Consider the following 12814-nt stretch of genomic DNA (forward strand, 5'->3'; position numbering starts at 1 on the left):
TTTATCGTATACAATACATTTTCACGATTTTTTTTCATAATTTTTAGGTGTGGTTGCTTTAGTAGATATATAAAATATTTTTTAAAAAATTACATATTTGTTTAAATTACTCTTGTTATTTTATTTTTTATCTTTTGTCTTTTTTTAAATATATATTATTCAAATACAATTTATCATTATATTTATTTTATACTTTTTACAAATTTTTTTTGTATTTTAGAAAGTAGTTTGCACATTTTTTCTTTTTTTTGGTTACAATGTTTTTAGAATAATACCATTAAATACATATAACTTATTTTTCAAATCATATGTATATATATGCATATTTATTTGTATATATATCTTATTTCTATGTTTAAATGTGTTATTAAAAGGTGAATTATATTTTATATATTAAGCCTGAAGTAAGCGTTTTGAATATATTACTCTGATTACTGTTTCAAACTTTTTTTTTTTTTTTTTTATTTTATAACAATCTCCTTATGTATTGGAGTAATTAATTTTAAGTCTTTTATTTTGTTGTTTTTCAAAATGCCGTGGTGCTCAAAAAAAAAAAAAAACACATCAAACCAAAGAAAAAAATATTTAAATTATAATGAAAAAAATGATAACGAAGTAGTTGCAATATGCGAGAACCATGCATCAATAATTAATATTATAAAAAAAGGAAATGAATGTTATCCAGAATTAAATGATAAAAAGAGTAGCACAATTAAAAAGGAGGCTGTTAAAAAATCCAATTTATTAAAATACTATGAAAAAAATGTTTTAAAAGATCATTCCAAAATAAAAAGCTGTGAAAATGTGGTGAAAAAAATGAATGTTTTAAAATTAAAAAATGAAATGAAAAGAGAAATAAAAAAAGAAATTTCTAAAGACAAAGATGTGAAGGTAGATAAAAATAACGATACTAAAGAAAAGTACAAATTAGAAGAGTTTTCAAAGTTAAATGCAAAAAATAAATTTAAAGTGTTAAATGAAATAGAAAAACAAATTAATGAGCATAAAAAATGTGAAATTTCTGATATTCATGATGATTTAGCATTTATAAATATATATAAATTAACTCATAAAAATATGTATGCTATATTAGATCAAGAAAAACAAAATGTGGTAAGTTCATATACATACATGTATAACTATATAATAAAAACTTTTTATGAAATAATTAATGTCTAATTATCCTAGTGTGCATTATACATATGTTATAAACATATATTCATCCATATATATTATTTTTGATATCTTTTCTTTATACAGAACTATTATAATTGTAACCAAATTTTAGAAATGATTTTAAATAATAAATTACACAAGTATAGTTTAATAAAAACGAAAACAGAAGATCAATATGTTTATTTAGAAGATAAAATAAAAGAAATTCAATTTTTAAAGAATTTTGAATTACAATATTATTTAAAAATAAAAAATAAGAAATATTCTATGAAATCTGAATATGAAAAAGGGTATAGTAAAAAAAATACAATATTTTTAGAATTAAGTAAATCGTTATTAGATGAAAAAATAAAATCCTTAAAAAATTTTGTTATATCTCCTTATGATAAAGATGTTGTTGAAATAATTTTAATACCAAATAAAAAAAATAGCGAACATTTTGGTGGATATCATAGAATATTTTCTAATTTATTTATAACTAAATATATTTCGTCGTATTTTTATCATATAATTGAAAAAAAAATTGAAAAACATAATTTAGTGAAAAAAACAAATAATATTCATATACGAATGAAATTAAAGACAGATTATCCACAAGCAATAAAAAACATTTTTCAATATATATATGATAAAAATTTTAGATTACAAGATCTTGATTTTAAATTATTAATAACTATTTATATAGAATGTAAACATTTTAAAATAGATGGTATTATAAATGATGTTATTAATGCAATTAGGGAAAAAACAAATTTTGAAAATATTATAAAAATATTAGAAATATGGCAAATTTTTAAAGAAACAGAAATGATAAAAGATTTCTCCCGTATATTATCTGATTCGTGGTTTCTGATTTTTTCAGGTAAAACTCAAATTATAGCGTCATACTTTTTTCCCCTTTTTTTGCCCCTTTTTTCGATAAATTTATAATATGCACATTTTTTTTATTCTTTAGAAAAGTATCACTATTTACTAGATGCAGAAACATTCAGCCATTTTATTAGCTTCGATAATATAATGATAAACGAAATGAGAATATTTATTGAGGTGATAAAATTTATAATTAAAAACAATTGTAATTTGGAGGAACAAGAAATTATTTTCAAAAACGTCAGATTTGGTTTATTAAGTCATGAAAATCTGTATAATATGCATAAATATATAAAAAATAGTTTTGACGATATTATACATAATAAATATGATGGAACCAATTTTATTTGTATGAGATATGAAAGCAATAAAGCTCGAAAAAAATATGATGAAGAAGAAATAAAATTCGACGATTTGAAATGTCAAAAAGAAATAAATGAAAAAAAAGACAATGATGTTGACATTATAACTGATGAAAAAAATGACTCATTTAATACATGTTTTTCTGAAGAAATTAAAAATTTAAATGAATTTTACAAAATAATAAATATGGAAGCTTTTGAACCCCCATATATAGAAAAAAAAAATATAAATATATCCTTGAAAAATGTCACAAAATGCATAAATAATATTTATAGTATACTATTTGATAATATTTTTAAAAAACTGTTAAATAAAGATGAAGTAAAAGAAAGATATAAACCATGGAATGAAAATCAATTTTTTCAATGTGTAAATAATTTAGATAATGAAAATTATTCTTTTCAATTAATTAAAAAAAAAACTAAAGTAGACAAATATTCCTTTACATATGGAGATGAACGATTAATACATGAATGTCGATACTGTTTTAAAATCATAAAAAGTAAAAATAGTAACATATCTATTGGTGTTATATTAAAAGTTGGAGAATTAAATATGTCAAATCATACAAATTTTAAAATACCAAAAATATTAATTGAAGGTAATGATGAATTAGCGATATACTTTGATTTTTTTGTCAACGATTTTTATGTTTGTAATATAAATGAAAATGATGATTCTAAATTATTGAATAAAACGAAATTGAATATACATGCACATGAAAATAAACTAACAGACAATGATATAATTAATTATAATATTGCGGTTATCAATCAAATTCTTAATATAGACATAATAATATTACCAAAAAATATTACTTTTAAATATTCCTTCCCCATTTTAAAACCAATTACATATTTAGGGGAAATAATAAAAATGCCATTTATTAATATAAAACCGTTTTTTATATTTAAAGATTCATTAGATTCAATTATTATGCCATCTGCCAAAATTTAAATATAACAACCAAATCGTTAAAATGTAACAAAAGAATAAAACAATAAATATATATAAGAGTTGGATATTCTACTGTAAACAAGTGATATCTATAGATGTTTTCTTTTCCTATATTTTATTTTTTTTATTTTGTTAGTTTTTATTATTCATCCCCCTTGATATATATACATATTGTATATAATTGTCCATTCGTTGTGAATTTTCTTTTTAAATATATATATTTATGTACATGCAATATGAGCATGCTTTAATTTTTTTGCAGGTTTTCTATAATATACTATTTATTTATCATTTTTGTTTTTAATATTTATTCAATTTGCTGATTTTTTAAATTAACTTTCTTTGATGCTTTTTAAATATTTTTTCAATTTATTTTTTTAAATGCATTTTTATTGTAAAAAATACAAAAATGGTACTTTATCTTAATTTAAAAAAAAAAACATTAAATATTTTTTGGCAATAATTTTTATAATCGTAAAGCATCATTTTTTTATATAACATTATATTTTTTTTAAACAGTATATTGTTTTATATTTTTTTTTCCTTTTTAGTTAGTACATAATTTTGTTTTAGGAATATATATGTATTTAGTTCTGTTTTTGTTTCGTTTTAAATTGTTTATTGGTAATTCATTCTATGAATGGTATAACATATACATCTTGAAATTTTATTAAAAAATTGTTTTGTATAATATTGTACATATGCATTTTTGTTGGTAAAACTGATAATATATTCATAAACGAAAAAATAAAAATAGTTGTAAAACTTATAATGATTAATAAATATTAAAGTCGCTCAAATTTAATCCTTTAGATAACTAACTTACCATATTGGGGAGTCAAATTAGCATTTATGCATATATACACGAATTATGGCTTAGGCAATTTACAAATAGTTTATAATACATAAGTAGTATATATGTAAATATTTATTATAGAAATAATTGTTTTCGCATTTAAAGTTGAAAATGATATATTATTTATTGTATGTTTTATTTATGCTTTATAATTTCTTTGTGCCTGTTTGTTATTCAAATATGAATAAAAAAATATGTATATATGGAGGATCATTTGATCCAGCTACCTATGGTCATGAAATGGTACTTTCAAAAATTAGCAATTTGGAGTGGGTAGATGAAATATGGGTAGTTATATGTAGATGCAGATATGATAAAAATCTTGAAGCGTTTGAGCATAGAAATAATATGTTTTCCATAATGTTAGAAAATAATAAATATCCGATGAAGAAAAATAAAATATTTGTAAAAGATTTGGAATCTGAAAATACAACTGCAACATATGACTTATTAAATATGCTAAAGAAGACATATCCTCAATATGAATTTTATTTCATTATTGGATCTGATTTATTAAATGATTTAACTTCTTGGGATAGTGGTGAACAATTAGTCTCTGAAAATAATTTCATTGTTATCGAGAGGGGTGATTTTGATATAAATAAAGATATATTAAAAAAAATGTTTAAATATTATTTAATCGAAATTCCAATCAAGTCTTTTGTTAATTATATTTCTTCAACTGATGTAAGAAAATTATTAGTTAAACAAAATAATGAAGATTTAAAAAAATATATCAATTCAATGGCTATAAATTATATAAATAATAATAATTTATATAAAAGTTATGGGAAATAATATTTTTTGACCCTTAAATAAATGATGTTTTGTCAAATTATTATAACAAAAAAAAAATGAATAAAAATATAATATAAGGGGTAAATGAAATAATGCCATAAATTATCACAACTATAGAGATAATAAGTTTGTAACAGAAATTTTTTTTTTTTAAATTCTTCAAATTATATAAATATTTGGGGTAGCAAAGAAATTTACTATTTTAGTTATATTATTCAAAGTAATAAAATGGGGTATATATTTTGTCAAAATAGATAATAAATATAAATTCTTTGGAGTTTATAAAGTTTTTTTATTTGTAGTTTTGCATATGTTCACATTTCCTTGATGTTTATATACTTATGGGAAACATTGCGATTTTTTTATATTTGTACAATTATAATATTTAACATGAATTATAGTTTAATTTTCCTTTACATATTTAACATATATAAGAACTAATTTAAACATTTGTTTTTTTAAATAATTAAAATAATATTAACAAAGTAACAACATTTATTTTATTCCCCGTTACTATTTATATGGTTATCATTACAGATCCAGTCTATAAATATTTTATTTTTCACATGTGTTTATCAATTTATTTTCTCTTTTTTTTTGATAAATTTGTCCACATGTATAAATACGTTCATTACCAAATATATAATATTAATATTGTTATGCTTAACTTTTTTCATTTGATGTATTTTGTAGGTATAAAAAAAAAAATAATTTTATTTTACTTTAGTATTTTTTAATTTTTTTCTTAAATCTATAACTATAGGAGATATAATATCATCATTTTCTTTTACTACATTAATAATATCATTATAATCTATATCATTTTTTGGTGGCTCAATAGGATTATGCATTTCTTCACAACATTTTAAAAAATATGGATCTGATTCTAATGTATTATTTCTATTATCTATTCGATTTTTATGTATTATTGTTTGATTTGGTGCAAATGTCACATTTGCTTTATATTTAACTCCGTTTGTATCATAAAAATATTTTCCATCTTGTGTTTTTATAAACTCTTCTGTTTTCATATAATCTTTAAAGGATAAATATATACGCGAATGAATAATATCATCATGAGAATTTTTTCCTATACTTCCATTAACATAATAATAATAATCCAATTCATCTTTAAGATTGTTTGAAAAAGAATCAAAAAAATTATTTTCATTTAAAGTTGGAGGTAAATTTCGAATAACAATTTTTTTTTTTTTTACACACATTTGGTCTTTTTTTAGTAAAGATATCAACATATCTTTTCCCGTTTTTTTTAATACAACATTATTGCTACTTTTTTCACCATTTTTATTATACTGTTTATTATTTTTTTCATAATTATTATCTACTGTGTAACTTTTATTATTTTTTTTTTTGTAATGATTTACATATTTATTATATCTATACCTTCTATCATCTTCATAATAATTTATGCCTTCATATTTTTTATGCTTATTGTAATTTTTATTTTCTTCATTTGCTTTTTCTTTACTATTTTCGCTTGGTTTTACTTTTTGTAATATTTTATATGGTCTTACATTTGAATACATCGTTTTTTTTTCTTATTATACTGAAGTATACCAAATATCATTGTTATTATTATTGTTATTACATGTGTGCATATACATACATATATATATCATATGTGTAACATAAATAAATAAATAGCAAACATTTAAAAGAATGTATTTGTTACCATCATTCTTTTGGACTTATATAACAATCTGCTCGTTTTTTTGTAAAATATAAAAACATAACTTGTTTTTATTTTGTGCATATACTGATTATTATTTGGGTTGATGATTCAAAATGAAAATTAATACATTTTACATAAACATTGTTGAAAAAAATATTATAAACACACTGTAATAAAGAAAACAAATGTGATAATATATAATGAGTAAATGAATAAAATTATTTTAAATAGAAATAAGTGTTTTAAGTATATTAAAATATTTTATATTTTAACACATTTTATTTTACATTTTGTAGATAGCTTTTTAAATGCTAAACCTTTATATACAATTTTAAGAGGGATACTAAAGAATGAAAAAAAAGTACAATAAATTTTAAGCTAAATAGAAATCCAAGTCATACAAATGTATATACATCTTCTATATATTATAATTCATTTCTTTTAAAAAAGTAAATTTATATTTTATAACATATAAATTTATGAAATGCTTCTTATTAATCTCTATAATTACATATATTGTCTATCCGTTTGGTATATTGTTATTATTAAAGGAAATAAACCATATATTTTTTTTTTGTAAAAATTAATAAAACTTTTATGAAATTTACATATTTTTTTGACATTCATATATTTTTTCATATGCACACAAAAAACATATCTCGTTGTAATGAAGAATTTCCTATTTATAGATTTAAGTTGTACATATATTGTTTCTTTTTAAGTTGAATTTGATGTGTCTCTAAAATTTATTGAATGTATAAATAACAATCATATTTAAAACATTTATACTATTATAATTGTATAAAATAATACAAAACATTTTATATTATTAAAAAAATACAAAATTATATGTTTTGTGCAAAGAGTACAATTATAAGTTGTTAAACCTGTGAAAATTCTAACATAAACTTATACATAAAAAAAATCATATATTTTATATGGTTGTATTTTTATTTTTATTACTTTAAAATATTCTATTTATCATAATATTTTAATATTCTTACAAAAAAAACAAATTTTACACATAAATTTGTTTCTAATAAATGGAGGCCACATGTTATACACCAAAATAATAATGTAAATTTACAATAAATGGTTTATTGTGAAATGCTAACATTTTTACTATTTCTTTTTTTCAAAATAATATATAGTTTTCTGGACACTAAACAGTTATATCGTCTATATAATGCCAAAGTAGATGTTGCAAATATAATATATGTTAGATTAAATTGAATAAAGTGTTTCATAATTTCTCTGTATCCATCAATAGAAAAAATATTTTTCATATAACATTTAAATACATGATAAAAAATAGTATTTATATTTATATAAGAAGAAAGATGTGAAAAATAATATTAATTGCAAACTTATAAATGGGATAGTAAGCGATTTCAATAAAATGAGATAAGATACATGTAGTATACTGACTATAAATCATATTTTAATTCATATATATTTTAGTTACTGAAAAATACCATTTTTGTAAATATGTAATGGAATAATTTTCATATGTTTATACATGATATGCGAATCATAGAATATTGTATATTATATATTACACTAATTCACTATATATAAATGCATAGAATTATATAGTAGTATTCATATTATACATACATATAATATTTATTTTTTTCACATTAAATCTAGTAAATAATTAATATAGCCTTTCATTCATTAATTATATTATTTCATCGCTTTTGCAAAATTATTATAAAACAAAATTGGATATCTATAATACATTAAGGTATAATAAAAATATATCCATGTGGAAACTATAAAATCGTAAAAATTTATACTTATATATTACATAATGAAATATATTTTTTTTTGGCATTTAATGGAATAAAAAATAAAAATAAGTTTATATTATTTAGTATTTTCATTATTATATAGTATAACATAATACTCATGCAAAAATATTATTTTTAATGAGAGAAAACGAATATTTATTATAGTGATTGTATAAAAATTCAATCGTGCCTCTCTAATTAAAATAAAAAAACGACATTAAAAAAATGCAAAATAGTTCAAATGAAATTACGCAAAAAATATTTTTAAGTTTATATTATTTGTAAATTAAAACAAACAAACAGATATAATAAATAAAAATATGATGACTATTTGAATTAAGTATTAATATGTAGAATTGTTACCTTACAAAAACGTGATAAAGAAATAAAAAATATATGAATTATATATTTATATATTTTTTTAATTTTCTATGTAGAATACTGTTATTTGTTTTTTTCCATTTATTAATTATAAAAGTCGCGTTATTTTTAATGGATTTTAAAAAATTACATTCATTTGAAATCACAAAATACTCATATGATATATTATAATAATGATTTATAATCTTTACACCGGTTTCTCCAGGAAATTATACGAACACAGAGATAAATTTATAAAACTGTTTATTATCAAAAATGAATTTTTAAATACTCGTCAATCTATACTCCAGAAAAAATTATATTATGCACATGAAAATGCAAATTACAATGATTTTAATGGACATCACCCTATTATTTTAATTCAACAAAACAAAAATCACAATGAGAAAAACAGATATAATAAAATAAAAACCATTGCATTCGCTAACATATTTGGGGCATCTGTTGTGTCGCAAAGAGATGAAAATGTAGAAAATGTAGAAAATAAAGATATAAAAATAAAAATTAATGAATTTAGTTTCATAAATAAGTCAAAAAATTCAAATTCAAAAGATGCTAACAATTTAGATAAGCCAAGTACCGTTATACCTGAAAATAATAAAAATAAATCAAAAGACGATAAATATGAATATTATCAAGAATTAAGCGAATACAGTAACATGCAAATATTTTCTAGTAATAGTCATCATGAATTAGCAAATGAAATATGTTCCAATTTAGGAATAAGCTTAGGTAGAGCTTATATTGGAAAATATAGTGATGGGGAAATTACTCTTCAAATAATGGATGAAGTAAGAGGAAGAGATGTATATATAATACATTCTACCCCTGCAGGTGGTAAGGATGTCCATTCACGCTTAATGGAATTGTTTTTATTTGTATCGACATTAAGAAGATCATCTGCAAAAAAGGTTATCGTTGTTTTACCATATTTAAACTATTCCAGACAAAATAAACATAATGGTTATTTTAATAATATGCATTCACTAGGAGCTCCAGAAATAGCTATTTTATTACAAACCTGTGGTGCTGATTCAATTATCGCTGTTGATTTGAACAATCCACGAATTGAAGGATTTTCTACTGATCAAAAATTTTTCCAGCCAGCGCTTATGAATATTAATCCACAATCTTTAGCCGTAGAATATTTAAAAAAAAAAAAACTCCATAACCCCGTTATTGTTCCAATTGATATTGATGATGCAGAAAGAGCAAAGGAATTTTGGGTTAGAATGAAAAAGCATTCGAATGATGTAGGATTTACTACGTTGGTTTCTAGCACATATAATGGAATGCATAGCAGAGAAGAAGCTGCAAATGATGAATCAAATGAATCCAGTAAAATGTTAACCAATAAACAAAATATAGTTTCTCAAGACAAAACTAATAACAGCTCTTTAAAAGATTTCGAAAGCAAAAATAATATAAATTTACATGAAAACGAAAAAATAACTATAGTTGGCGATATTAAAGACTGTGATTGTATAATAGTAAATGATATACTTGATACTGGAGAAAAATCTAAAAAGGTTGCTGCTCTTCTAAAAAATGCAGGAGCTCGAAAAATATATCTTTATGCAACTCATGCTATACTATCTGATGGGTGTATCTCAAAAATTAACGATTCATGCATTGATGAAGTTGTAACAACAAATACAATACACATTCCAACAGATATATGTTGTGAAAAAATGCATATTTTATCAGTTGCCAAATTAGTAGCCGAAGGAATTAAAAGATTTAATAATGAACAATCACAAAATGCGCGAGAAGATTTTTCAGATGGGCAAGTGGAATTAAATGTATAATTATTTTTTATAAAATGTATTTTAATTACAATAAATCATTTAAAACACATGTAAATATATGTCAATGTAAAGTAATTTGGGTTTTTTTAATTAAACCTATTCACTAAACACATATTGGATGCATCTCTTTGTTATATATATCTACGTGATTAATTAAAATATAAACAAAAGTGATACTATATTGTGAATGTATTTGTTTTTTTACGTTTTTTTTAATATATATATTTATTTATTTATTGTCATATTTAATTATTCCTTATTGTATTTTTATAATTATTTGGATTTTTCAATTCGACATGATACATTTTTATTATCTTGCTCACAACTGAAATTATTTTAATATCAAAGGAAATTTTAATTTTAATAATTATCTAAAATTAAATAGCATAGTCGAAATTATTATAAAATATGCACTTTTTCCATTAAACATTTTTTCCAAAAAAAAAACTTTAGTAAAGTGGATATAATGAATCTATATATTTATATTTTTATATGAGATGTGTTTTTTTAATGAGTACATTGTTTGTCTTAAAATTATATTGTAGTTATGATGTAACCTTGTTATATCATAATTTATATAAATTTTGAAAAAGCATTTTCTACTACATTTTATAGTTTCGATAAAATACCTTATATTTGTTTTCTTTAATTTTATATTAGTGTTTATTCTCGGAAATAATTAAATAACTCAGAATTAATGCAAAATATGTAAATTATAATTTTCAACATCTACAATAAATATATATAGAAAATATATTATATTTTTACTTTATTTTATAAGGGAATTTATTATGTATATAATATTTGCAAAATTAAATTCACATAGTTATTTTAAATATCTCAATTCCCATAAACTAAATGTTTGTAATATATCCATGTGTTTATTTTACCATAACAAATATCTTACTATTTCTCTATTTCATTATATAGACAAAAAAAACTTTACGCTTATTTTAAAATAAAACAATTATACGTTAATATATATATAGACAAATGAATTTTGATAATTTTGTAAATAACCTATATGGAAAGGACGTGTTTGATGATGAAAATTCCAAATACATTAAAGATACAATTTTCCCATGTCTATTGCCTGTATCTATTAACAAAAAATTATATAAATATGACACTATTAAAATGTTTTTGTCTTTTATTCAGTATTTCTATTTCAAATTTAAATTTATTTCTTAATTTTATAGGCATTAAACAAAGTACAATCAATATATTAAATTTCGGACATGTTAATCTAATTTAAAAGGAATACATGTATATCAATTACATTTTCTTTATATATATTATAGTTAGTTATATTAGTAAATAATGAAAAGGAGAAACACACGTACTTTAATGTATGTGATTATGGCAATGAAAAGGATCGAATAACCAATTTGTATGATGAAAGGTAATAAATGCATACACAATATAATAAATTGATATATGAAATAATAATATTCTTTTATAAATATTTTTTTTTATTTATAGGAATACTTGTAACATGGGTAAAACGTATTTTTGCACCTTTTCTACATATAGAATGTAGTTCTTTTATAATACATAACTCATGGTATATTGTATATTAAAAGGAATTTAATTGTTTTAAAATAAATTATTACAATGCTCTATTAAACTAGTAAAGGCTTTGTGAATTTATCAAAAAGCAAAATTAGTTTCAAAGTATAGTTATCATTTATGATAGAGATTTTATGAAAAATACAGTATTGATTATTTCAATGCTGTATTGGAATTCAAAAAACATTATATTAAACATTTTTTTTTTTAAATCAATAGAACAAATAGATATTTTTGCAACGAATAAACTAAAAGCAAATTCTACAGAGTTATTTGAAATTCAACAAGAAGTAATTAAATAGTATTTCTAATATTCACATCTTCATTTATATAACTCTTTCATAATTTATTTTGAATGGAAAATAAACAACTTTGTATTATGTCAAATTTCAACTCGAATATAAACATTCAATAATTTTTTGTTATGTAGGTTCTAAAAAAATATATAGATATTAACCCTATTTTATTACTTAGAGAATATCTTATAGAAGAATATAATGAAAGAAGTAAAACCAAGGAAACACCAGAATAAATTTCTTTGATAAATATG

General features: G+C 20.4%; 5 protein-coding genes across 5 annotated transcripts; 4 read left to right on the forward strand and 1 right to left on the reverse strand.

The window, feature by feature from the left end:
• Positions 1 to 531: 531 nt before the first annotated feature.
• Positions 532 to 3366, forward strand: PBANKA_1342700 (conserved protein, unknown function; the record flags this gene model as incomplete). Its single annotated transcript, XM_034567047.1, has 3 exons — positions 532 to 1113; positions 1261 to 2038; positions 2132 to 3366. The coding sequence occupies 3 exons, from the start codon at positions 532 to 534 to the stop codon at positions 3364 to 3366; spliced, it is 2595 nt and encodes an 864-aa protein (XP_034423584.1).
• A 967-nt stretch (positions 3367 to 4333) lies between these two features.
• PBANKA_1342800 (nicotinamide/nicotinic acid mononucleotide adenylyltransferase, putative) lies at positions 4334 to 5020 on the forward strand (the record flags this gene model as incomplete). Its single annotated transcript, XM_034567048.1, has 1 exon — positions 4334 to 5020. One exon carries the CDS (start codon positions 4334 to 4336, stop codon positions 5018 to 5020), a length of 687 nt encoding a protein of 228 aa, XP_034423585.1.
• Positions 5021 to 5733: 713 nt separating this feature from the next.
• Positions 5734 to 6567, reverse strand: PBANKA_1342900 (regulator of nonsense transcripts 3B, putative; the record flags this gene model as incomplete). The annotated part of the gene is made up of 1 exon (XM_034567049.1): positions 5734 to 6567. The coding sequence occupies one exon, from the start codon at positions 6565 to 6567 to the stop codon at positions 5734 to 5736; it is 834 nt and encodes a 277-aa protein (XP_034423586.1).
• A 2493-nt stretch (positions 6568 to 9060) lies between these two features.
• Positions 9061 to 10695, forward strand: PBANKA_1343000 (ribose-phosphate pyrophosphokinase, putative; the record flags this gene model as incomplete). Its single annotated transcript, XM_034567050.1, has 1 exon — positions 9061 to 10695. The coding sequence occupies one exon, from the start codon at positions 9061 to 9063 to the stop codon at positions 10693 to 10695; it is 1635 nt and encodes a 544-aa protein (XP_034423587.1).
• A 993-nt stretch (positions 10696 to 11688) lies between these two features.
• On the forward strand, positions 11689 to 12796 carry PBANKA_1343100 (conserved Plasmodium protein, unknown function; the record flags this gene model as incomplete). The annotated part of the gene is made up of 5 exons (XM_034567052.1): positions 11689 to 11790; positions 11997 to 12097; positions 12178 to 12194; positions 12484 to 12554; positions 12695 to 12796. The coding sequence occupies 5 exons, from the start codon at positions 11689 to 11691 to the stop codon at positions 12794 to 12796; spliced, it is 393 nt and encodes a 130-aa protein (XP_034423588.1).
• Between the last annotated feature and the right edge of the window lie 18 nt (positions 12797 to 12814).

Source organism: Plasmodium berghei, assembly GCF_900002375.2.
Source record: "Plasmodium berghei ANKA genome assembly, chromosome: 13".
NCBI classification, from domain to species: Eukaryota; Apicomplexa; class Aconoidasida; order Haemosporida; family Plasmodiidae; genus Plasmodium; species Plasmodium berghei.